The sequence below is a fragment of the Semicossyphus pulcher genome, unplaced genomic scaffold (assembly GCF_022749685.1).
Source record: "Semicossyphus pulcher isolate SPU_LCO1_2020_fin unplaced genomic scaffold, fSemPul1.0.p SCAF_6, whole genome shotgun sequence".
Lineage (NCBI taxonomy): Eukaryota > Metazoa > Chordata > Actinopteri > Labriformes > Labridae > Semicossyphus > Semicossyphus pulcher.
Genome location: NW_027211737.1, coordinates 26,677,774 through 26,704,632, shown reverse-complemented (window position 1 = coordinate 26,704,632; position 26,859 = coordinate 26,677,774). Strand labels below are relative to the sequence as shown.

Genomic DNA, 26,859 nt, shown 5'->3' with positions numbered 1-26,859 from the left:
CGAGCTGTCAATCATCCTTTTTACAGCATCAAATAACTAAATAAAAATAAACTTGTCAGAAAAATAAACACTTGGATGTAAATCAGCATGATAAGAACTAACTATAATAACAGAAACCATGTTTGAGAAACAATTATTTGACGTGTATTTTGATTTTATAGTTTGACTCATGTCCCATCTGTTAACATGGAGGAGGCGGGCTTTATGACCTATACTGCAGCCAGTCAGCAGGGGGCACTAGAATGGTTTTAGCTTCCCTTTTAGGGAGCTGCCATGTCGTCCATCTTTTTATACAGTCTATGGTGAAGTGAGTGATGAGTGCATACAAAACACTGATGTTACCAAACCAGCTGGCGGAGGCCTGAGAGGACAGCAAGAAGTTAGAGAGGAAGCCACTTAAATTAACGGTCCTCCCCGACTCTGCCCATTGGCTCCTGAACCAGGAAGCCAAACAACTAAACCAATAGCAGGCACAGAGGGCGGGACGTCAGATATAATATGCTGCTGAAGAGTGATACATTTGTATGCAGGCACATAAAGACATATATCAACACTTTTGTACTCTAAACAAAATAACCCTGAAAGCAACATGAAGCTGCGTCTGTCAAGGTGAGAAAGTCACAGAAGAAGAAACGCAGACATCAGGACACAGTTTTGTATATTTGTTTAGCAGAACGAAGCAGACTGCTGTGTCTTCGGCTTTCAGAAAAGATCAATACACCCCCTGAATGAGTTGTTCCTTCAGCGCACAGCAAAAAGCTCTTTCAGTAATGCTCAAAATTATACCCCAGCACATCTTTACATCTCTTGCTCTCTGTTTGTGGCAGCGCTGTTTCACTCATGCACAGGGAAGAGCCGAGAAAAGTGGGGATGAACTCGGTTTGACCTCAGGCTGCTGCTGCTCTCATCTGAGCAAACCTGCAGCTCCTATATGTTGCTGCAGGATAATTTCCCAACCTGTCTGTCAAGTACGTCCGCTGTCTGGAAAAGATGACGCATGATATTAATTCTGCATGACCACAGCGCTCCCCTTCATCATCTCCATCTGGGGTTCTTAGCTGCTCGCTGGCTTCTTCTCCTCTGCCATTTTCCATTTTGACCACTGAGTGAAAAAAGTCTGATTCATCTTTACAGTTTGAGTTAAGTTTTCACTGGTGGGATTGAAACCAGCGGCTGTTTTCAAACGGTCTATATATTCCTTACAGAAGCGCCTGCTGGGAGGTCAAACAGCACTTGAACCTTGGCTTTGCACTCCTCTGTGAGGGCTGTTGTGCCACAGTCTGTCTCCCAGTTCCTTCAAAACAGCAATCTCTGAACCCATCTGAGATCATCTGATGATGATGTACCCTCTGGAAGTTACGGCAAACTTTTTGGGCATTCCTGTTTAGCTAAAGCTTTTCCATGCGTTGCATTGTTTACAGTCCAATTAACAACTCTTGAAGCGGCCGTGTGTTTAGATCAAAAGCGAAAGCGCCCCTCCAGATATGTCTGTGAATAAACGGTAATTTCTTGCTTCATTACATCCCCCGGAGGAGATTTCTCTGATGGAAACCTGCGAGCGGTTTGCCAAAATTTCAGCATCATGATGCAGATTATTAAAAAGTAAAAATGAAGCTTTGTCAGGTCTGTTTTCAAGAGGAGAAGAAAACGACTTGTAAAATGCTCGTTAGTTGAACGGAGGTCGGATCCATCATTTCTGATGCATTCTAGGAAGTCAGGGAAATCTAAACGCTGAACGGCTTTCGTGACACGTCAAGCTACTTTGTGGCTCAGGTGAAAATGTTTGATCTTGAGCAGATTAGCTGCACTTGCTGCACATGTCTGTTTATGTCTGCACAAGTCAGTTAAGAAGTTAAATCGTGTTCAGGTGATCGCCGAGGGGAGCCGGGATGTTGTTACAGCAGACTGCGTTCTACCTACTTTCACTGCATGCAACCAAAGCCTGCTGATATGTGACTGGCTTGCAGTATAAACGTACTACAAGCGGAAACACTTCCTGTACTAAAATCCAGTCCCATTTTTATGCAGAATGTGTAAACAGAGATTACCTAAACAGTAACACTCCACTTCCCAAATTCCATTGCCATTCTCCACCAGACGCCCTCAGACGTGACTTCCTTTCCCCAACCACACACATGTTCCGTTATAATCAGCCATGCAATTACTTGACATTCTCCGCTCCCCGTGTTCACCTGTGTCCACTTTACTCATCAGCCTCACACTTGTGCTCTTTGCTATGTTCATCTTTGAAATGATTCGTACATGGTGTTTTATGCTTCTTGTGTTTTGTGTGTCTTCCTGCTTCCTGACTTTTTTTGTTACTTGGAGCACCATTATTGTTTCCTCTTACCTCAATTAATCAATTTGTATTTATATAGCAGCACTTCGTAAACAAAGTTATCTCGGGACACTTTACAATAAGGGCAGGTCTAGACCAACTCTTTGTTATTTATAGAGACCCAACATGAATCCACCATGAGCAGTACTTCGCAACATTTGTCAACAGTGGCAGGAAAAAACAGCAGAAACCGTGAGCAGAACCAGACTTATGAGAAAGTGGGAGAGAGGGAGAGACAGAAAGAGAGGGATAGAGACAGACAAACAGAGCAACAACGACAGATACAAACTCATGGCTGCAATGCCAAAAATAATATTAAAGACACTTAACAGATCCATGACCCCAACATTATTTTCTGAGATGTTAAGCCACAACCTAAACTGCAGCCACTTATCTCTGTGAGGCCCAACCACAACTGATGGCAGGCTCAGCTCAGCCATCAGGCTGACACACTGGGGACCAATTAACATGTCTGCTCGAAGGCCAGAAAGTCCACAAACTTTATATTTATTTATATGTATTATTTAAGAGCACTACTTCAGAGAAGTGGTCTATAGAGTATTTGTCTATACACTCTTACATTTCTTAAATGTTGATTCAAACGTTGCAAAGTTGCCTCAGGTTGAGCGCCACTCACCTGATTCTTCTTGTTCAAAATATTATCTACCTCCAATCTTCACTTTCTTTTTTGTCATGAAAATTGCAGTACAGTACGACCAGACCTGCCTAAACCTGTCTGTCATAAGCGTCAGCGTGCTGCACTCTCCCACTGCATTGATCGTATTGTGTAATGGTGCTGATGGAAACCTGTTTACTGCTGTTAATAGCTTTTATGCTTTTTATGGCCGATGTTTTCTGTAGCCCTGTGGAGCTTATCACGCAAATGGTCCAGCTGCAATTAACTAACTGCGTGTTCAGAGACAATTAAATTAAATTAGCAATTACATTACCACTACATCAAAGTGCGCTGTGTTAAGTGCTTCCTATTAATGATGCACAATGCAGTGTTATGAGGGGTCAGGGCCAAATGGACTTCACGGAAATGCAGTCCTGAGGGCGTGTGTAGGGGCGTCACAAGAGGTAAAAGATTAATCAGCCTTATTTGGTATTTAGATTTTATTATATTTACATAATGTTAGAATAATTAAAGGCACAGGCCATAACTGCAGAAAGATGTATTTAAATAAAGTATTTCAGTTTCATTGGTGAGTACAGCAGCTCAGTTTAGGTCGCGTCCCGTCCCATGTGGCTCTTCCTTAATTCCCTAAGAGGGTTTTTTTTGTTACCCAGAGGCTCTCAGGACACAGGGTGTGACCTGCAGTACAATCTATACAACCCCTGAGACAGTTTGTGATTTGTGATTTGGGGCTGGATAATTAAAATTTCACTGACCTGATTGATTGTGTCAGCAATCTGCGGTTCTATTTGTCCTCCATAAAAACAGATCGGTGATTCTCTGTGCATGGAAGAAGGTCACATCAGCGCTGATGACCGTCAAAAGCAGAGTTGATTCCTCGCAGATTCCTTGCAAGACATTTACCCCAGCCTTCCCCTTTCCCTCCCACTGATGCACAATTAGTTTGTGATTAGCTTTGCGCTTTTCCAGACAGTCTTTTAACTCAAAGAATGAGAGTAACAAAGCGACCAGATGTTCTCTATCGTGGCATTTAAATGTCTTTCTCTTCTGTTAAGCATTCCACAAGTTCAGAGAGCTGAAATAAACACGATACAGAGTTAAATGCAGTCAAATACATTGTGTATGTAACATGCATGAGGTCTAAAACAGTAAAACTTGTGCAAGTATTTTCATTTCATGCTGCTGCCAGGCCTGCACCCAGAGGTGAAGGGAAGCTGGATTCAGAATATAAGCTTATGAAAAGATGCCTGAGGACTGAGGTTGAGTCGAGTTAAGATTGACACTGCTGCTGCACACAAACACAATCCTCGTTCATGTCCAGACTCTTGTATTGGCTCAGCGGAGGCTTGATGCAAAGACTTTGTCAAAGAAAATCAGTAACTGAAATGTGTGTTTGGTTAGCAGAAGTGGCGTTACGTCAGCACCGCGGCTCCAGCGGCTCTGCTGTGCAGACTCTGGCTCCAAATTTGCAAGATGGCAGCGCCCACTGTGGGGGTATTTTGGCTTCACTTTTGTACAACAAGAGGAGATGGAGACGCGTGGTCCATCTTTATATACAGTCATTGCTCTGAATGCGTACTTAAGGATAGATGGAATCCTTATCTGAATGTCCAAATCACCAGATGTAATGGCTGGGAAAGGAACCTGTCGAGGGTTTTGTTTTTGCACACGGCATACATTGTATTGATCGATCGATTTCCTTTCAGTGACCAAGTATAATGTAAAGTGCTTTTAAACACAGAAGCATCACTACATTAGGCCCTGTACCTGCTTTAATGGATGTTGCATCCTGCAGGTTTAGAACCTCCTTCTTCCTCCTCGTCTTCTTTATAAAGTGCTCTCAGTATTTAAAATGTTTTTGTCGGCATCACGCACGCTTGCACATTGTCCAAACACACATAATCACACAGACTACTGAGGGATATTGACGTCTGAGGTAAACCGCATAAGATAAAACACATACAGTGGGCTTATAGACAGTCTCTAAGACTCTGCCAGGCTCCCAGAGGTAAACACAGCTTAGTATGTTAGACGCTACAGGAGCTCAATTTATTCAGCCATGCTGCTTCTTTCAGCTCTGTAACACCCACAGCTAGTAAAATTGGCATAATATAGCATTTAGCTTTGCTGGATATCACATTAAGTAGTGTCTTGCCGTTTATTTAGCATTTGATTTGTATCACACCCTGTGGTGATATATAATTAAAGGAAATTATGCATTTTTGGATGATTACAGCCTTACAGTGCCATTATCAGCTGCCTGGGGTGGTCACAATGTGCAGGGAACTTCTCCGTACAAGAAGGAAAACAGAAAGAAAAATAAATATGTTTCTTTTAAAGGAGAAGTTTGGTATTTTTAACCTATTTTTACAAATTTGGGTGTCGAAATGACTCGTAGGAACAAAAACCTTTGGAATCGGTCCAGTAGATGTCATCCACCATAGCCACAATACGGCCGCAATGACTGCAACATAATCCCCTGGGGCAACTGCGCTAGATCAAAGTACGTCCACTAAAAGTGCTTGTTTTTGCCACTGCTCAGATTTTTTCTCCAGGTGTCGGACAACATTACAGAAATGATTCCTACAAAGACCGTCCTTTTTTTAAAGAGTAAGATCCTTTTCGTGTAACCTGAAACTGAAGGCTCGCTCAAGGAGAAGTCTCGCTCTGAAATCTCGCGGGTGGTCAGGTGTTACCTGAACAGGACGGTGGAAACGTGAGTTAGAGTTGGAGAGAGGATTCGTTTACGTAAAGGACTGCCAGCAAGAATGTATTTCAAAAGCCGTGGCTGAATATTTACCTGATTTCGACGATGAAGATGAGGCATTTGAATTCGATGGCCGTCCCTATTTATTTGAGCCAGAGTATACGGACGATTCTGTACACACTGTAACACAACAACCTCTACCAACATCTCTCTCCAACTCTGACTCAGGTTTCAACCGTCCTGTTCAGGTAACATCTCACCAGCTGCTGGATTTCAGAGGGAGACTTCTCCTTGAGCGAGACTTCAGTTTCTGGTTACACAAAAAGGATCTACTCTTTTAAAAAAAGGACGATCTTTGTAGGAATCATTTCTGTAATGTTGTCGGACACCTGGAGTAACACTCTGAGCCTGTCAGTGTCAGAAACAAGCACTTTTAGTGGACGTACCTTGATTGGGTGCAATTGCCCCAGGGGATTATGTTGCAGCCATTGCGGCTGCTGCGGAGGCCATCTACTGGACCGATTCGAAACGTTTTTGTTCCTGTGAGTCATTTTGACACCTACATTTGTAAAACTAGGGCCCAGGTTTAAAATCACCAAACTTCTCCTTTAATGGACGTGCTTGAAAGTCTGTGTTTTTATCATTACATGTATATAAATGAGGAAAATACCTTTATCTCTCCTTGTTACTGAAAACACGCTTCTGTCCTCTGACACATGGATCCGGATGTGATGCTAAAAAACTAAAGGCTGCCTCACAGGCCCGGTTAGCGACGATGTCTGTCGGTGTCTGACCTTCTGGAAATGGTGCTTGAGAAAATATTGATCTCCAATTTGCTTTTAGTGCCGGTCAAACTGCTAACTGCAATTACACATATACACATTTTCAATTATCCATGAGTGCTCCACAAGCACTTAGATACTTTCACACTCATACATACACACACACTATCGATTTTAAACAGGAAACCAGAATAGAGGAACCGAAGAAAGGCGGCATTACACAGAGCTTACCACGGTACAAAAGGTGATGGGTGGATTCTGCAAGGACTAAAGACTTAGCCTTAAATTGGTTTTGCACTTGAACCCACAGAAATGCACCAACCATGAAGGCTACTGTGGAAAAGCTGCACTTACCATGGGCAGCAGCAAAGCAGGCAAAGCCTACTCCAAAGTACTAATGGATTTTTTAGGCCCGGGTCACTGTGGATCATCAGCAGTGAAGATGAAGGGTCAGCCAGTCAGTGGAGGCGTTTAAGCTCCGGTCAGCACCAGTGAACTACTCCACCAACGACATAGCCAGGGCAATTAAGGGTTTCAAAGTAAGAGCGCAAAGAGTATCATACAATTAAACACAAGCTTTCACAAACCTTTGAGCATTTAGGGAACAGGTAAGAGGCTCCGGGACTGTGTCTCATAGTTATGAATGCTGCACTGTTGGCCAAATAGCTCGAGGCTTTCTGATTCAAACATCTTGCCTGCCCACAGGAGCGCAGGTGAGTGCAGGTATCTCTGGTGATTTGATCTGACTTTTTACTGCCTTTACTTGAGCCCAGGCTGTTTAAACACTGCCAGGTAAGAAAGACGGATGATCTGGAAGTTAATTTGGTATCCTTTGGGTCTCGTCACAGAGCAGTTGGAAAAGGGGCGCCGGTTTTGCTCAGCGGTTAAATCAGCAGCCCGTAGACAGAGGCCACAGTCCTAGACTCCCACCTTGGCCCTCTGCTGCTTGTTCTCCCCCATTCTCTCTCCCCCTGTTTCCAACACGATCCCCTGTCCTCTCTATAAAAAATTTACTAATTGAGCAGTAGCTGAAAAAACTGAAACTGAAATAACTATGATATTATCTAATTATATTCTTTGTTTTTCTTTTTGTAAACAATTCCCATGAAAACAAATAAAACCAAAATATAATTCATATCAGTCATTCCAACGAGTTCTGCGTACCCAGAGCCTGACATCATTAACGCCTTTAGTTGCCCAGAACAATTAAAAACACATCAGTGAGTCACATCGTTTCCCTGGGTGACATATTCTTTCATTTCCAGAAACATGGGCCCTGCTGTTTATTTTGAGACAATCCCACATACACGTTTCTGCTGCCAGAAGTGCTCACAAGAACACCAAATGTGTATTTGTCCATGGCTGAAAATAGTCCCTAGAAATGCACTATTTTCTCACATTTCAGCAAAAATTCCTAAAAAAAAACTACAGTACCCAGCTGTTTGTTTGTTTTTTAAAACATAGTGTTGGGTAACCTTACTTTTAAAAGTAACTTGCAACGTTATTGCATGACCTACTCAGGAAAGTAACCCTCTTTCTACTGTACGCCTACATTTTAATGTATTGACTCTACCGTCATTGCATAGCCTCGTTTACGGCCCATAATCTGTAACTCTGCAGCCTAATAACAGGAACAACAGACGCAATGTAACCTTTACAGCTCTTTATGATGCTAACAATCTGACAGTGAACTGAGCAGAGGCATACAGCATTGGGCACAACTGTTTCAATGAAAACAACACAACACAGGCTCTTAGTCCCACCAGTGTAGTGGAGTTGTGTTTAGCTGCTGATGCCACTTCAGAAGTCGAGCTCTTCACAGCTGTCAAGCACTTATCCTCCAGGCACAACTTACATTTTACTGTCATGCTGTTCTTCTCCCTTTCACCTAAAAACAATGGGATATTGCCAAGAAGTAAATGCTGTCCTCTCTGTCGTCTCGCTAGCTGAATTAGCTAGCTACGCATGCGCACCGACTCAACTGCAGGTTTACCTTCTGTTGGTACGCAGCTACTTGCCAAGAGTAGATGACTTTTTATGAAAAAGTAACTAAGTGATGATTTCAGCTGCAAAATAACGAGTCATCTCCATGGCTGGGCCTGTCTGCTTTTAAACTGCAGTGTACCAAGGACAGGCTGAACAACACGTTTTCAGATTGGCAGGTTTGAGACGTCACAAACCTAAGGAGCCAATCCCGTTAATGGACGGGGTGACGCTATGCATATCATTATGTGTAACCTATGGCAACCACTTTGACGATGCGCGAGCCAGCTGTAATTGTCATCGTAATTTTTGCAAACTCACTCCTGACTACTAACATTAATGTTACTACTACTTATTACTACATTTCAAGCTAGCTAAGTTTCAATAAGTTGCCACTTAACAATGGCAGAGACGTGTTTTGCTTTTGCGACGGAGGGGGCGGTTGGAAATGTGCATAGTGGGCGGGGACTATGCAGATTAAGGAATTTTTAATGAGGGAGAAGGATGACTTGGGAAAGTTTTTACAAGGTAATCAAACGTATTTTGTAGAAAGAACATATCACACACATTTTATTATTTCAAGCAGAGCATTTTATACGTCTTAAAACACGACTGGAGCTGCTCCTTAAAAAAATGACATCTTCAGTAAATCTTTGGGCAAAGACAAACATTTTTCCTGTTTGTCTTTTCATGGGATCTGTTGCCAAAAACAAAACCATGGGACACATTTGCCTCCCTTTTTAATTTAATAAGTAGCTCCTGGTTCACCTTGAATGACGTGCAGAATAACTACTAAAGAATTTCTAATTAGTCTTTCATGGAGATTCAAACTTATTTATTATCGATGAACCCGAGCGAGCGAGATTCTTAGAGTTTTAGGGGTCATGTCATAGAAAAAGTACACAGATGGAGGAGGATGAAAGGCCCGTACTTGATGTACTCATTTGTGGCTATGCTGAGTTCAATGGCACTGCTCTGACAAAGGGAACAAAGCTTTCAATAAACCCCTCCGAACATGATTATTGTGTAGATGCCCTTAAGCACAGGAAGCTGTATTTACCTCCTTTAATAAACACGGTCAGCTCAGCGCACGCTTCACCCCTGCTCTGGACTACATTGAGAAAAGAGTTGTGCAGCCGTCTCCTCCTTTACCACCTTGCAGGGGGTGTCGTTCTGGGTTCAGAGAGAAGTTAATGGATCAGAGCATCTGTTCCGCATTGTGGCGATCATCATTAAGAGACTGTGGGAGGTGGAGGCTCAGCAGTTTGTACGGCTGGAAGGACATTACCATATGCTGTGGCATTGTGATGACGCTGTAACTCCTGGGCCACTTTCCCACAGCGTGGCAGAGATGTGCACATTTGCATATTGTGTATCAATGGAGGATGTTATTTCAGTTCCCTTCCTGCACTCTTAGAGATGTCTCTCTGACTAACATGTGACTGCCTGACACTGTTTTCCTACCTCAAGCATGTCCCAACATCTCTGCAGTCTACATTCAATCAATACTACCTGCTTTGATTGATGCTTTTCCAGGTGACATATACTTACTGCCTCCCTTTATATATGACTCTTTATCCACTACACACAGCACTCAGGGGTTTCTGTTTGTCATAGGCAACTCTCTGAGGTCTTTATTTATGGCCCATAGACTCACAGATTCACTTATCAAGCGCTCTTTCATTCACCGCAGCAGAAAATAACAGTCGAGGAACGTCTGATAGAAAAAGGATTTTCATTAGCTGGGTTCACATGGAGCGTGATGTTCCGATTATAATCGGTTTAAAAGCTCAAACCAAAGAAAAATGCTCCTTATAAACGCCTCAATCTGAATAAAAAGGCCCACATGAGGAGGGGTGGTTTAGACTAGAGGTCCTCACGGGTCCAAAATTTCATGCCTGAACCCAAAGAGACCCGGAGCTGTGCGACCCGGAACCAAACTGGATCCGCCTTTTATTTGAAAGCTGGGACCCGGGCCGAACCCATCCAGGTCCTTGGGTTCCGGTGGACCCGTGAAGGCCTCAAGTTTTAACCTTTTCACAAACCGACCAAATGAAAAATTGTACCATGTAACGATTTGACCCGATTACGTCCTGACTGCGTTCTTCTGCGCATGCCCTCCGTCTTGACGCAAATGGGTGGTGATGCACGTTTCACACGATGTCACCATCTAAGTTAAAGTGGACAACATGGGAGAGCATATTTTAAATTCAGACATTAAGAGAACTTAATATTATTGGACGGCCAGACGGAACGAAGGTGAGAAGCGTTGAACTTTTCGGTAATTCTGTCATGTTTCTTATTTTATCTGTCCATGATCCTCATCCACGATTAACATATCAACATCCTCCCCTCGTGCTGTGCCCCTGCTGTTGTGAGCAGCACCTCCCGACAAGCTTGTCAGAAACACACACACACACACACATACACACACACACACATACACAGGACTACTTGTACGTCCGTGTTAAATTTGGACCTTCTTGTGCCACCATTTTAAGAGCTTATAAGTGCAGCTGTCCAAATGCATAATGTGCGCATGTCACACAGTTGTTCCGATTAAATGCGTCAGCGCATGTAAACACCAGATCGTATGGATCACCCCCCATGTGAACAGTTGACCCGAAATCTTCAATCTGAATACAACATGCAGAATGAGAAACACTCCCTGGGTTTACATGCGCACTTTGTCACTCTATTCACTTTGTGTTGTGCATATTTGGCAGACTTTCCATGCAGACATCCTACTGTATATGTTAACAGTAAGCAGCATGAGAGAGTCGATGGCTTGTTATAGACTGAAGATGTTTGGAAATGTTGCTACTGCTGCATTCTGACACACATTTGACCTTTGCTGCTGTATTTAAATAAGCTCAGAGTCTTTGCAGTATAGTTTTTACTGTAATAAATAGAGTGTGTCTGTGTCTGGTTTTGTCACATATAAGACTGATTTATAGAAGAGGCTTTAAAAAACTTTCACTGGACTCTTTTTCCATTCCTCTTAAAGTCAAATGTTGCAAGAAACACAAGCACTAAAGTAAGTAGACTCCTAGGACACATTAACAGCTGCAAACATCCTTCACAGTTCACAGAGCAAGCTCCGGCGTAAACACTGACCTTCAGTGCTCGCCGTGTTTGTGCCAGCAAACAGTTTCTTTTTCTTTTACAAGGACCAAACTGACTCTGTAACATCTACGTTTGGTTTGACTTTGAAATTGGCTCGAACTTGTTAAAAACTTATTTGTTTGTCTGACGGCTCGGAGTTCCAAGATCTCACCAATAACTTTGTGAATACGATGTTAAAATGACCTGCAGTTAAAATGTCTAACCCTCTGGAAGTAAGATAGAATACAATAGAACAAAATAGAAGTTTAATTGAGCCGACTGACTGGCGATCAGTCCAGGGTGTACCCCGCCTCTCGCCCAATGACAGCTGGACTCAGCTCCAGCTCTCCTGCGACCCTGAACAGGAGAAGTGGTGTAGATAATGGATGGATGGAAGTATAATTGAATCCTCGAGCTGCCTGACGTTCAGATTCAGATGGTGACAGGTTTTTATTTTGGAGGAAACTGTCTCAAATGTTCGTGTAAACTTCAAAAACAACTCCACTTGAGAAGCCTGATAATCCGTCTGATCTACAGCCTCGTGTTTTTGCCAACATATGGTGAAGGAACGGCTTTTGTTTCTTGCTACCAGGATGATGTCTCATGAGCGGAAAAAGGGGGCATTTTAATGGCATAATTGTTCATATTAGAGCATTACCCATTACGTTTAAGTATGTTTAAAGAGCTTGTAAAAGATATTCCTGTGTAAACCCACATGCACTCTCTTCCCTGCTGCTGTCTAGGTCTGGCAGTGCGGAGGGAGTATGGAAGTCCTGCCGTGTGCCAGAGTGGCCCACATCGAGCGGACCAAGAAGCCCTACAACAATGACATAGATTACTACGCTAAGCGCAATGCCCTGCGGGCGGCTGAGGTGTGGATGGATGAATACAAATCCCACGTCTACATGGCCTGGAACATTCCCATGAATGTAAGTTTTTCTCAGCCTCGGAACACTCCCCCTCCCTGAATCCCAGAGCTCCCCCGTGCCCCCCTCTCTTCCCGGGCTCGCTTGCTCATTCAGACGGGCAGCCCGGAGTCTCCGGAGACACGAGTCAATAGAAATTCAAAATTCAGATTTCATCCCAGTTGACCTTCACACTGGCAGCGGAGCAAAGGCAGAGCGGGGAAGCAGACGAGTCGGGCTCCGAGCGGACGAGAGAGGAGCTCCATATCTAATCAGTCTATTTTCATACACATCACTTTAGCTTAATTGCTTTCAGGGGTCTTTCAAGATGGGCTGCAAAATAATAAACAGCTCCTTTCATTAATAAAGAGTTTAATATTCAATCCTCATTGCCTCTTCAGCCATGCAGAATGGGTTGATTGTCAGTGAAGGACGTCAGCGATGGCCTCTGAGCGCTGCCCAAAACAACACACACACACACACACACACACACACACACACACCTACACACTGCTTTTCATAACAAAATAATAACCGGCTGTGCAGCAGTCACACACAGGTCTGATGTGCTGCTGATGCCTGCATGGCGTCTAAAATCTGGCACAAACATCATTACATGAGAGCTCACGAAGAACAGGTAGGAAGTGCCAACTGGGGAAACGGTTGTGTGTGTGTGCAGCGTGGAGGACGTGTCGGGGGGAGGGGGAGGAGGGGGCACCTTTGACAAACTAGCCAATCAGACTACATCACCTCTCCAGTGCAATTACAAACACAGTGGTATGGCACGTTATTACCCCAGCTGTCCTGTGGAGCAGAGTTATTTTGTGTACAGTACAAAGACCTAACGCTACGATTACTCCATCTACCCACCGTCGCCCCCCGCTCTGCAAACCCGCCCATACACACAATCACAGGTTCCTGTTCTGAGGTACCCACTGAGAGCACAATTACTCTAGTGGGGGGGGGCTTTATGACTCAAAACAGTGGCAGGCCCCAAGTCCAAACACTGAACAGCATCTCAGTGAAATTAAACACATTTGTTTGTGTCGCTTTATGATACAACACAACAAACTTTCCAACTAGATTTCATGATTAGCAGATGCTGAATGCAGATTCAGCAGCTGGCTTCAGACTCCAACAGAGAGGGGCGATATTTGCCACGAAACGCTGTCTGCTGATATTAGAATTGTGTGTGTGTGCGTATGTGTGTGTGTGTGTGTGTGCGTGTGCGTGTGCGTGTGCCTTTGCATCAGTTTCAATGGAAAGCCGTTCTCCTAACATATGCATGTAGTTTATATCTAAACAGGATGTTTATTCGCATATGCATGCACATTTAAGCCGAGCTCTGTATATGCACATACTGATGACTGTGTGCATGTGTGTGTGTGTGTGTGCGCATCAGGATCAAGCCTCAGTGCCAGGCAGTGCAGCCATTAGGCATCCCTCTAATCAATCTGGGAAGCCACCACCTCCGCGCAGAGAGGGCCGTGAGGGCTCATAATTAGGCAGCTGATTAGAATTTGCTCAGCACAGATCATGTCTAATGAAAGAACAATGAAGGTCCCACATGACAGGCGCATCTATCCGTCTCTGTACTAAACGCTTGTTGCGTCCTCTCAGCACCTTAACACTCTTGTGTCTCCCATTTCTCCAGCACTCCTACTCTCGCTTGGTTCTTAAGTAAAGTGCCCGCTGGCTGAGAGTTTTTATTCATCTTTGTTTTGTACCATGTGTTGACAGAACCCGGGGGTAGATTTCGGGGATGTCTCGGAGCGTTTGGCCTTAAGGAAGAGGCTGCAGTGTCGGAGTTTCCGCTGGTACCTCGAACACGTCTACCCAGAGATGCGGATCTATAACAACACCATCACATACGGCGAGGTGAGAAATGTTCCTGCTAACAGGATTGCTGTAAATAATCAGAATGCTAAATTTAATATATCATCATCTTTAATTTTATTACAGAGCTGTGGTTTAAAGAGGATGCAAACACTGAGACAGCTAATCTGATTCCACAGACGACACACACTGAAAATCATCAGTTCATTAATTTGTGAGCCGTGAACCATCATCAGGTTGTTTTCTGCTTTTTTGAAAAACATTTTGCAGCAACACAGATGTCAGCAACTAGTTGATACCTGCTTTAATTTGTGCACGTCAGTCAGGGTCAAACACAAACTGATTTGTGCACATATACAGTCAATCATCACAATGACAACACATCCTCTCCGTATCAAAGATCGCACTTAAATAAATCAAATCTTGTTGCTATAGCAGTGCGGCATCACGGCTCAGGATTAGATGTAATTTCCTCAGAATGAGTTTTAATTAAACACTTATTAGTTTTCCATTCCAACCTGATTGTCTCGGGCCTGGCAGTGCACTCAGCACAGTGGGGGAAGACAACAGGATTATGACAGGTTGAAGAATTGAACACACTTCAGAGTCAGACGCTGTTCGGAGATTTACAGAAACACACCGGTTTTTTCGTCATGGCAATTTCAACAATGGAAAACAGAGCAAAATCAATACGCTCTGCAAATGAAATGTCGGAATACATCAAAATTAAACTCTGGATTCATCAAAGCCGTGTGAATTCACCTCGCCCTTTGTTTTCCCCTGACGCCTGCCTTTGGCTCTGGCACCCAGCTAATGGATTCCTTGGAGCGGCAGCCGCTTAAGTGGCACTATTTCAGATCTGTCGACAGGCCTTGTGTTGCCACACGGCCACCGCAGGAGAAGTGAGTCTCATCTGTCACTGAGCATCAGCGCCGCGATAGGCCGCGCTGACCGGACCAGCCGAGTGGAACCTTCCCTGACAACAGCACATGATAGATATGTCACAACCTGGAAATGAAGCCGTACGCATTCAAATCACATTGAACCGAAGCTCATGCTCAGTGCACACCACTGTCAGGAGGCCTGGAGGCAAAGGAGAGGCAGAACATGCACTGGCTCCTGCACGGTGATATAAGACTGCTGTTTGAACAAGCTGGACGGGAGACAATGCAGCATGCAGACAGGTATGTATATGCTTTCAGGGTTTGACTGATACTCTCCAGTGATACCAATATTTCTCTGGGTTGATGCAAACGGTAGCCAATAATTTGAGATTTTTAAATTTGACTTATCATGTACAGTGTTTATCCACTGCCTGTTAAGGAGCTTCCCCCTAACAAAGATTGAGGCAGGTTCTTAACTGACCGCCCTAAAGCTGATGAGAAAGAGGAGATCCTCGCCTTCATCATCATGTTAAGCTAAGCCATAAGTCCAGAGATCCCTCTCCCCAGCAACGTTTTCCAGCTCTTCCTAGGAGATCCAGAGGTGTTCCCAGGCCAGGCGAGAGATAAAATCCCTCCAGCAAATTCTGGCTGTACCCCCTGGCTCTCCCAGTCGGATACGCCCAAATTGAAAGCTTTGCCATCTGGCTCCCTCTTCATCACCACAGTCTGGTACGACCCCCGCCCTATTGCTGATGCTGAATCAATGGGTCTGTCCAAATCACACACCATTTTACCCTCACTTGTGAACAAGATCACAAGACACTTGAACTCTTTTACTCGAGGCTGTTACATAGAGGTAACAATCCAGCTTTTTCCGCCAGATAACCACAGCCTTTACGCAGACCCTTTTCCCGGCCCGGTCTCAAAACTTCCCCGTTGCCTGCAGGAGGTCAGAGTTTGATGAAGCAAAAGAAAGTTGCAAAGAGCAGAAGCACAATTCTAAAGTCCCCTTGAGATTCTGTCCTTGAACACCACAAACGAAATCAGTGACAACTGACAGCGGAGGAGGCAAAACCCACTAGCACCATGTTTGTCTTTGTGCAGTGGTTACAAATACAGGAACTGGATGGCCAAACTCCTCTCCAGTCACACTGTAAGGGAAAAGAGTTTGGCCGAAGTGTCTTTTGCAGGACCCTGGTATAAACTCTCTGGGAGGCCCAGATAGTCGGAGCACACATTCCCCCTTTTCTTTTTTTTTTTTTTTTTTTAAATGGGAACCACCGTCCCGGTCTGCCACACCACAAGCGCTCTCCAAGACCTTCACGTGAGACTGAAAAGATGGTCAGCCAAAAGCCGATTTCCAAAGCTTTCTTTCTTCATCTCAGGGCAGAACTTTTCCACAACTGGCGCCTTGCCACTGAGGAGCTTTCTGACTACCTTGGGGACCTCTGCCAAGGATGTGAGTCTTTCTCTGGATCTTCAAACTCTGCCTCGTCATCAGAGGAGATGTTGGACGATATCCCCAGTCCTGCTCAGCAGTTCTTCTCCCCTTCTGACACAGCCTGATTAAAGCCTTGCGTTCCCCTTCTGAGTTGTCTTACATTTTGCCAGAAAGCCAACCGAAGTCCATAGCCTCCCTGAACTTGTCCCACACCTGGGATTCTGCTTCCACAACCAGCTAAGCCACAGGCCTTCTGGTGGCCTGGTAACTGCCTGAAAAGGCCTCTGTCTGCACAGCTTCCTTCACCTCCAGTGTCTGCCAGTAGGTTCTTTGAGTGCTGCCATTACAGGCCGACAACCTTCTGGACACAACCCAGAGCAGCCTGTTCTACTATGGAGGCTTTGAACATAGTTGATTTGGATACTGTGTCGCCAACCCCCCTCGAGGAGGCACAAGAAAGTCTTCCTGAGGTGAGCGTTGAAGACTAGACGAACAGGGGCCTCAGCCATTGGGAAATGCTTCTTCGAAAACAACTGTAAATCTTGATGACCATGTGCCTCTCATCAACTCAAGAACCATCTATCTCATCTCTTCCATAATGATTTCTTTTAAAATGCCCTAATTAACCTCCTGTGTTTTCTTTCAGGTGAGGAACAGCAAAGCCAGCGGGTACTGCCTGGACCAGGGCTCCGAGGACGATGACAAAGCCATTCTGTACCCCTGCCACGGCATGTCCTCCCAGGTCAGACCACACTCATGAACTCTTCTTATGTGTCCACGTTCACAGCTTTGTGCGTTGTGTAGCCGTGTCCATCAGACAATCGGTCAATAATTTAATGAGTTAAGCTTGCAGTCAGTCATGTCGTGTTTTATTTTTATGTGTTGCTACCTGAAAAACAAAACAAACATATTCTGCATTTTAACATCAGAGCACGATCAGAGGATGATGTGGTGAAGGTAATTACTCCCCCTTTAAAGGCCCTCAAAAGTGAAATCAAATTAGATTTAATAAGCGTAGGTAGCAGCAGTGCCATAAAGAGAAATATGTTTGTCTGACTGCTTCTTGTTTAACAAAACTGTAGACATTCACACACAACACAGCTGAAGATTTAAAGTGAACAGCTAAGACACTCTTAGATTTTAAAGAAGAAGCAGATTTTAGGGCTGATTTAAAATCAATACTCTATATCAAGTAGCTACAGCATATAGGAAATACTCTAGATTTGTGAACAACATGAATGAAAATGGAATAGTCATACAGGATGCAGACTCATTCTAAGAAGTGTTCAGGTCAAATTAATATAACAAGTATCTAAAAGTCATGAGACTTATGGTTGGAAAACTAGACCTAGAGAGATGTTCATTAGAGCGGCCACACACCCACAAGTTGTTCTTAGATTTAAAACTGAAGTTGGGTGAAACCCTAAAACTGAGTTGAATAAAGAGGTGGTTATCCAGCTCTAAAACAGACACAGGAGGTTCAGTCGAGTCTACCACAGGTGGAGGACCACTGATAAATGTCATTTTTACAATGAAAGAAAGACTTCAGGGTAAAAGGAAGAACCTGAAAAGTGTGGAACTTGAGTTGCACATGATGTGGGGTCCAAGTCGTAAATAAGGTCAAAGATCGTGCAGCCATTGCTACAGTTTATCTGAAAATGTGAAGAAACTAAACCCTTTGTTTTATTGATACCACTGTTAGGATTTAGCATTACTCTTTTCATGTTATAAAGCTGAACGCTCCACCTTCAGCACTGGGAATGGTCCATCAATATCTATACGTTATTTAATATAGTAATCCGTGTGCAGCAGTCAGATTACATGATATCATTTGTCTCTTTTTCCCATTCAGAGAGGAACATGACAAGACTGCCTTTCTCTAATCTAATTTAATTGGTACTAAATCATTAAGTCAACCAATACCAAACATTTAACATGCTCAATTATTGAGGTGTTGACAAATAGTCTAGAAGTCTTCTAGTTCAAAGCTCGGTTCCACCGGGAGGTCTTTCTGTGTGCAGTTTGCGTGTTCTCCCCGTGCACGTGTGGGTTCACTCTGGGTACTCCGGCTTCCTCCCACAGTCCCATGCTCGTGAGGTTAATTGTTGAGTCTAAAATTTCCCATAGGTCTGAATGTGAGCGTGCAAGGTTGTCTGTCTCCATGAGTCTGTGATTGACTGTCGACCACTCCAGGTTGTACCCCGCCTCTCGCCCAGTGACAGCTTTGATAGGCTCCAGACCCCCATGAACAGGATAGGCGGTATAGATGATGGATGGATGGTTGTGCAGGTTTTTCACAGTCTTGCTATTTCAAAAACACTTTGACAGAATTAAAACCCACTTGAATCTTTCAACCGCAGCTTCTTTGTTGCTGGAATTAAACTTCTTACTCTCCAAATGTGTGTTTTTAAATTCAAAACGCTCCTGAAAGCTGAAATCTTCCAAATCAGAAGAAAACGTATCTCCTCTTAGACAAAAACATCTCACCTGCAGAAGTAAATTTTATATCATACTCAAGAGAAGTTCTGTGCTACAAAGCAGAATTTAGAAATCATCAAAAGCTCAGTTTGAGCTGCTCTGCAGAAACACTGTAAACCAGGCCGCTCCCAGGTGAGAGTGCATGCAGTCGTATGAATATTCAGTCACATTCTGTTAAAAAACAGAACAAGTGTGCTCAGCCTCAGCCTAACAATTCATTTGAATAAATACCAGAACAAATGGCTCTGTGGGTGGAGGGGACGCCGTCTTGTTTTCGTGCCTCTATTTTCCTTTCATGCTGTGAAACAAATATATTATCCTGAAACAAATCATGCAAATGCTATTCATGCGACACTTTCTTACACATCCAACCTTTCCTAACCGCTTCTCTTGCTGGTGACTGACACTTTCATTATTTGTCACATGAGGGAGGCCGGCAGCCCGGCAGCCTCTCCTGTTTTCTCCTCCAGAGAGCTCAGTGGGGTCCGGTAATGTAAAGCTCCACTGACTTTTTAATCCTGATCCCCGGGGGGGAAATAAACAGATGCAGATTAATTTATGTCTTTGTATTATTTCATTACAGTGATGGCCAACATGCATTGCTTTTATCCCATTTCGCTTTTTACTTAGATATAACTGGGCAAATCTGTATTGTGTTTTTGACGAATGACTCCCTCTCTGCCGGCTCTCCCAGTGGAAGTCTACATCATGGATAATGTCTCACCTCTGTCCAAGAGTTTAATGCAGTGAAAGCCACATGGAGGAGCTATAAAACCTGCATCACTGCTCACAAACACACACGTGCACACACACTGGCTTCTGCATCTCTTTTCTTAGATCTTCTCTTGATGAGCTCTTCAAAAAAGCGAGACATCTGCAATTTCCTGCATAAACAGGCAGAACACCGACCAGTCTGATGTGTATAGAGGTGTCTGTGGTTATTTTGTAGCTGCATGGTGACATTTATAAAAGCTAAACACAGTGTAGGACAGATAAATGCCAAATGTTTTACTAACCTGCTTGCTTTAAACACCTTTAATGAGAGTTTAATTAAAGTAGTTTGCTTATATTTAAAGTTATAATCTCAAAGATCTGTTTCGTTCTCTTTGGCAGCACCTTTTGGTGATAAACGGTAATTGCGGGAGCACACTTCCCAGATATCCAGACAGTGTTGCATGTGTGACGTCCACGGTTGGCTCCGCTTGTAACTCTCGATTTTCCTCGCTGACGGTCGCTTTCCTTTTCAGTCTGTTTGCCTTCATCTGAGCGTCGAGTTTGTTTCTTTTTCTTTGGATTTTCACTTATTGTTGAAGTTGTATCTGTAGTCATCCATCTTTTCTTTGTTTGTTCAGCCATAGTAGATTACTGTTTACTCGCAACACTTGCAGAGACCGGAAAAGCAGCCGCTTAGCTCCGCCTACGCTCTCTGGCAGACCAACCACCGCTGGGTGATGGAAAACGTGTCACTAACTGGGCGCCGCTTGTGATTTTTTTCCACGAAAGTCGCACCAGACACACAGGCTGTAATACTGCAAATGCAAAGGCTTTCATCAGTGGGCCATAGACTCAGTCACCATTGTGTTACCTCATTCGGCGATAGATAGTGACTTAACAGACATTTATTTAAATGAAAATCTTTGAGTTTATCACTTTAAAGCATTTTCCATTCTTGCAGCACATTTGCATCTTAATTATTTTGCTATTGACAGAATCCAGAGTATTTCTCATCCTTTATAAGTGCAGAATTTTCTCTATAATACCAACAACAGTCTGAGTACAGCTTCAGTTTCTTGTCACAAGGAATCCCAGTTATGTGTTGCGCTCTTGGGTGTGCATGGTGCTGATAGACCTTCTCTGCACTGCTTATGCTTTGAAGCCTCTTAAGTCTCCCCCATATGGAGCTTACTCAGAATCCCTTGCAATGTCGTAGTCCCATAAGGGGATGGTGCTGATGGTGCCACTTCCACAGCAGAGGCCTTCTTAAGACATAATCTGCAGCATAAACTTCCCGGTAGAGCAAGGTACAGGAAAGGTGGAGATTACAACCCGATGCAGTGTACAAACACTCCATCTTACATTGACGCTGTCACGCCGTTGCACCATTATGAGCCAATTAAGAAACTTGTGATTAGCTTGACCTCCAAACGGTGGCTGCAAAACTTTCACGACGCCGGGAAGCAATGGAGCGTCTCATGTTGCTTCATGAGGCTCGGGTTAATTGGCTCGGCTGAATCATTTCCGTGCGTTAATTATTTGTTATGGTCCCATTTTAAATGTATTAGTGTATGAAAGGCTGCCAGACTGAGCTGTAAACAGGTATTAGTGGGGATTATGTTGGGGCTTTCTTGTGCCCAGTCATAGTTTACACCATGGATAAACCTGCTTAGTGTTGTAACCTCCAAAAGACCCGAGACGGCAACACAAAATTCAATTCTTATTCAATCTGCCTGTAAAAACAGCCTTCATGAAGTTCACCCTGTTCTGTGTCTTCATTAGTTTATATATTTCTTCAATGTTTAATACTTTTTGCCAAAAGACTGATCCTGATCAGCATCCTGAACGTACCGACCGGCTCCAGAGAACCTTGAGTGACACAGCAGATGGTGCTTCATGGTTTTCTTATTTGTTCTGAGGGGCTCTTTAAGGCCAAACACTGGATTAAAAACCACCTGCATTCTCTCTTTTCACAGGGAGAAAATCTTCTCCAACTCCTGCAGCTCTAATTTCTCCATCCATGCACCAAAAGTTTCCACTCAGATAAAGTTTGGAGACAGTATTCCATGCTAAGATTAAGACAATTTGAACACTTACTTTAACAGGACCACAACAATGATAATCAACAGTGTTTATTAACAGGTTTGGTCGTCACAAGGACCTGCCTTTGTAATGTGTCATGTAGGGATAATAATTGCGCCAGGGACTTGTCTCACGCTGCCAGGGTTCCATTCCGCTGTAACAACCTTCTCTCTATGCATTACCCCCCTTATTACACGCCGACTGCCTTAAGAAATCAAACATTTGACGCAATATATTCATTTGGAAATGGTTTTATTAATTGAAAAATCTTTATCTTTCAATTTTCCGTTTAAAGAGAGTCCATTACACTCACAGTTAGAGCTGCGCCCATAGCAACAGTTAACTCTGTAGCCTTCTTAAAATGAGCCAAGCTGTTTAACTCACATTAAATGTGAACATTTCCACTGATGGTGACGTAAGACACGGTGAACGGGACCGCAGGAATCAGCGCAGCACCTGATTGAGGTTTTCTGACTCGTCACTGTCAATCTGTTGACCTTTTCTTTTCCATTCACCGTCTCTAAACTCCGCCGTGTCCTGTTTTGTAGATCACTCTGTTGTAGCCTTCAGTTTTTGCATTGTTTAACCTTTATTGCTTTCTCTCCGCTGTTTTGTCTCTCTTCTTTTTTCCCTCTGTAAACAAGCCGACGTCATATTAACCGGACGTCTTTCGGCGGATTGATATGAGAACAGTTAGTCCTCCGGATTGTGTGATTAGAGTGAATCCCGAGCAGCGGTCTGTTCTTCATAGCAACACTCTGTTATTGAGAAAGAACAGATCTTGGAATGCTGTAATTAACCAATCAGAATCAAGTATTTAAGGGCACATTCACACCTAAAGTCCGTTTGTTTGGTCCGAGTCAAAGAACAAATTGTTACAATGTTGCATTTTGCCTCGAGTTTGGTTTGTGTTCATACGGCAGCTTTTACCAGCCGACCAAAAGTTTTGATGCACGAGGAAACTGCTCTCTGATTGGGCACAATTTCCAGTTCATTTCCAGCATGTGACGTGGTGCTCGCTACAAATGCACCTGTTACACTTGGTGCAGGTGGTAGAACCTCTTTTTTAGGCCTGTGCATAACCAGCACACACCTCTCCCCCTGATCGAGCTGGTGGCAGCAGTGGCAAATGGCGGTGTCGGTGCTTTCTGTGAGGTCTGTGAGTTCTGTGCAGCTGTCATTGGACTGGTCGCCAGTCAATCACAGGGCGGACACAGAGAGACAGACGGGCATTCACACTCACACTCAAACCTACGGGCAATCTTAGAGTCATCGATTTCGCCTTGCGAGCATGCCCCCTACGTCCAAACCAGCATTATGACCAGGAACCTTCTGGTGGACGACAGCACTAACCACTGCACCACCTTGCAGCCTAATTCTGAACATTTGAAAAAAAAAGAGCATATTCCCGTAGAAAACACATTTTCAAAACACAATATCTTTTCAGAACAGAATGGACATTGCTTCCATAGAGTTTTTCAGCTGTCGAGATTCAGAGTCATTCTGTTACATTGATTTTTGCAGGAATGTAAATAACGTAACAAAGCTGCCTGCTCTGTGCTTTAAAAGAATGCGAATGCCGTGCGTGTGTGCGTGCGTGCGTGCGTGCGTGCGCGATTCAGGACAGTCATGAATGTGTGCTCCCCTCAAAGCAGGCCTGCTGTCGTTCTAAAGACCTCCCTATCTTTGGCATCTCATTTTTCAGAGAGGATCACTGCTATAAATAATAAATGCTATCTCTACTGTATCCTTGCGTAATAGATACTTATCTGACAGAGCCTTTCATGTGCAGGATTAAACAGTGAGGGATCAAGTTTTGGGGGAATGTTCACTGTGGTTCCTGTGCATTGCTGTATATGAAAACATCATATTATGTGTAATGAGGAGACTCAGTCGAGCAGCTTTTAATCTTGTAGACTGAAAAAAAGGGTTTGATTTACAAAAGGGAACCCTGTCAGATGCTTCATGTGTCACAGAGCCTGATACTCTAAGTGGAAGGTTACTGAGTTTAAGATTATAATAATTATACATGAACAAATAAATAAAATATTTTTTTCATAACAAAGCAGTCATGTGATCTTACTGGCTTCCCATCTAGCAGGGAACATTCCCATAACATTGACTTACATTACCTTCAAGTTGTGATGTTTTAATCTAATATAACTTTTTTATAACATATTTTAATAACGTTTTAATCTAATATTCAAAGAACGTTTTGAGGATCATTTCAAATAAGGTTCTTGTAACGTTAAAACTTAAACTAAGACAAAACATTTTAACTGAAACATTGTGGAGATATTTTCAGGATGTTATTGAGGCCTGGGATGTCAGAACGCCTTTTAGAAAACATTTGCTCAATGTTACATAAAAACAAAAAGGTAGAACATGCTCACTGCAACATTCTGAGGATCTTTTCAGGATGTAAGTCTGACTTGAACTATCAGAACAGGATTTATAAAACGTTCCTGAAATGTGATTTAAACATTCTCACTGCAACTGTCTGCAAATGTGTCCAGAGAACGTTCTCCTGCTATTAAAAGGGGTTCTGGGAACAAAATAAAAACTTCCCGCTCAAAACATTCCCAGAACGTTCTTAGAACAAAACATTTCCAGCTGGGTTACTGTCCTATAATTTAATTACTCTATTATATTTAATCAGAGGCTTGGTTGTTGAAGGTGGTGCTTGTGACACTGTGACTTACACATAAAGATCACAGAGCGCATAAAACTATTTGTATGAAAACGTAGATGTGATGTTGCTCCCTAAAAAAGTTGAGTGTTTGATATTTGATGCTATGATTGCTGGCAGTTTCCTGCGTCCAGCATTGTCACACATGTTGCATATTGTGTCTCTGTGTTGCAGCTTGCCCGCTACTCGACCGAGGGGCTTCTCCAGCTAGGACCCCTGGGGTCGACCACCTTCCTGCCCGACACGAAATGTCTGGTTGATGATGGCAGAGGACGCACACCCAGACTGAAAAAATGTGAATCTGTTTCAAGGATTTCCCAGAGGCTGTGGGACTTCACACAGGTTATAATAAATACATCTGATGGAGGAGGGAATAGGACAGAAATGTTACTGAATGCCCAATAACAGCTCATACTTGTGTTTATGGTGCAAACTTGTTCATATTCCCTTGTGTTTCTGTTGCAGAATGGTCCAATCATCAGCCGGGACACTGGTCGATGCCTGGAGGTGGAAATGTCCAAAGATGCCAACTTTGGCCTTCGCCTGGTGGTCCAGAGATGCTCGGGTCAGAAGTGGATGATTCGGAACTGGATTAAGCATCCGAGGCACTGAAGCCAGAGAACGACCTCTGAGACACTTTGGGCAGAGTTTCAACTCGCAGTTGGATCTCAAACTGTGGACAGTTCAGAGAGGAGCGAGGACTGGTGGTGCTCGTGTGTGGTATTTCACACTCCAGACTGCAGCGCACACTGAGCTCCCCCTCAGGCCACAAAGCTTTCCAATGCCGAGTCTTAAAGAAGAATCTGATCAGTTGATGTGTTCCACTGAGCTGTGCGTTCACAGAGACCTTGAGGCAAGCTGCTCTGTATGAAATGACCAACATTTCTGGCATTCAGCTACATGTATAGAACAGAGAAACTTGAGTGCAGCCCCCGAAGGTGTTTCAGAACCTCCTAATTCTTTTGTTTCTACTGTAAAACTCTCAGATCTTTGAAGATGAGAAAGAGTGTGTGCGCGAGCGTGTTGTTTTTTTTCCGAGTGCATCTGAGCAAATCAAAAGAAATGATTGCCGTCAATTGCGACATCACAGTGATTATTTTGGGCTGTGATTTGGAAAATTGCTTTGGACACATTGTTCTGCCCCGGTAAGGCTTGTAATAGTCTTCATAGAGGGCTGCCCATCATCTGACCGGGAGGCGTCTCACCTGCGCTCACGCACACAGACAGTTCTTTGTTTCTTTGGACTGTATTGCTCACTGCTGACAGGAGCAATCATGTGCCTTTTTCCTCATTTTTCTGCTTAATCTGACCAGGGAATGTCAGTCCCGGAAGCATGTACAAATTATTTGAAAATTATTAATATATAAAACAATGTATAAAACAGTCTAATGATAGTAATATATTGTAAAAAGTGAACAATTGATATCCGTCCTCTGATAACAATTAGGATAATAAAATCATTTTTATGATGAGCCACCTTTTCCTCTTTCTCTTTCCAAGCGCTCACATCACCTCGAAAGATTTCAGCGTCAACTTTACTTGGCTGGGTGTTACATAAAGCTCACTTCGCACTTCTTTTGTACTGTTGTAAAGCCCGTTGCTAGCAGCACACGTACAATAGCCTGTCTTTTGTTTCTGCTGCACTTACAAGCACCTCGAGCCTCCATCAGGTTCCTGGCCTTGTGTGCTGCGACTGTTCCAGCCCGCCCACTAACAGGTCTGCAGAAAGAACCTGAAAGCTTTCCAGTGATTCTCGCCAGAAACAAACTTCTTCACTTTCTCACTTCTTTCTCATGTCCAGCCAAAAATGTGTCTCGACTTTAAAGTGACTTGCTTTTAACTTAAATATCAAAACTTGTTTGATGGACGCCCACAATCTTCTTATTTTATGTAACACTTTTTTTTGACAACCATTATACTAACTTTGCAACGCCAACAGTGACAGGTTTCATACATCCTGTCTGTCAAGCTTTCAATATACTTGTTTGATGGGTTGGTGTGTCTGTCTGGTGTTTGGAGGGTGGTAACTTTTCTATCCAAAACCCATAAAAACAAGTCCATCAAGGATTTTGTGGGTGTGTTCGCGGCCTAAAATGCCTGATTTTACAGCAGCTTTTTAAAAACTTGCAATAAAAGTTGTGAGTTATTTGAGGGTTTTTTTTTTTACACATGACACATCCACCATGAGCGACTGGGACAAACGCTCCAATAAAGCCATCTATTGGCTGAGCGAGGCGTTTGTCTTCTTACGTCCCTGCAGTCGATTTCAGGTTCAGCA

General features: G+C 43.5%; 1 protein-coding gene across 1 annotated transcript in view; it reads left to right on the top strand.

Annotated features, from left to right (window-relative positions):
* Positions 1 to 26,022, top strand: part of galnt9 (polypeptide N-acetylgalactosaminyltransferase 9) — a 115,725-nt gene extending 89,703 nt beyond the window's left edge. Inside the window, exons 7-11 of the mRNA XM_069683696.1 lie at positions 12,296 to 12,481; positions 14,198 to 14,335; positions 17,265 to 17,360; positions 24,756 to 24,923; positions 25,047 to 26,022. Coding sequence (XP_069539797.1) covers positions 12,296 to 12,481; positions 14,198 to 14,335; positions 17,265 to 17,360; positions 24,756 to 24,923; positions 25,047 to 25,193 — 735 coding nt within the window. The 3' untranslated portion in view covers positions 25,194 to 26,022. The remainder of the gene's footprint in view (positions 1 to 12,295; positions 12,482 to 14,197; positions 14,336 to 17,264; positions 17,361 to 24,755; positions 24,924 to 25,046) is intronic.
* Positions 26,023 to 26,859: the final 837 nt, after the last annotated feature.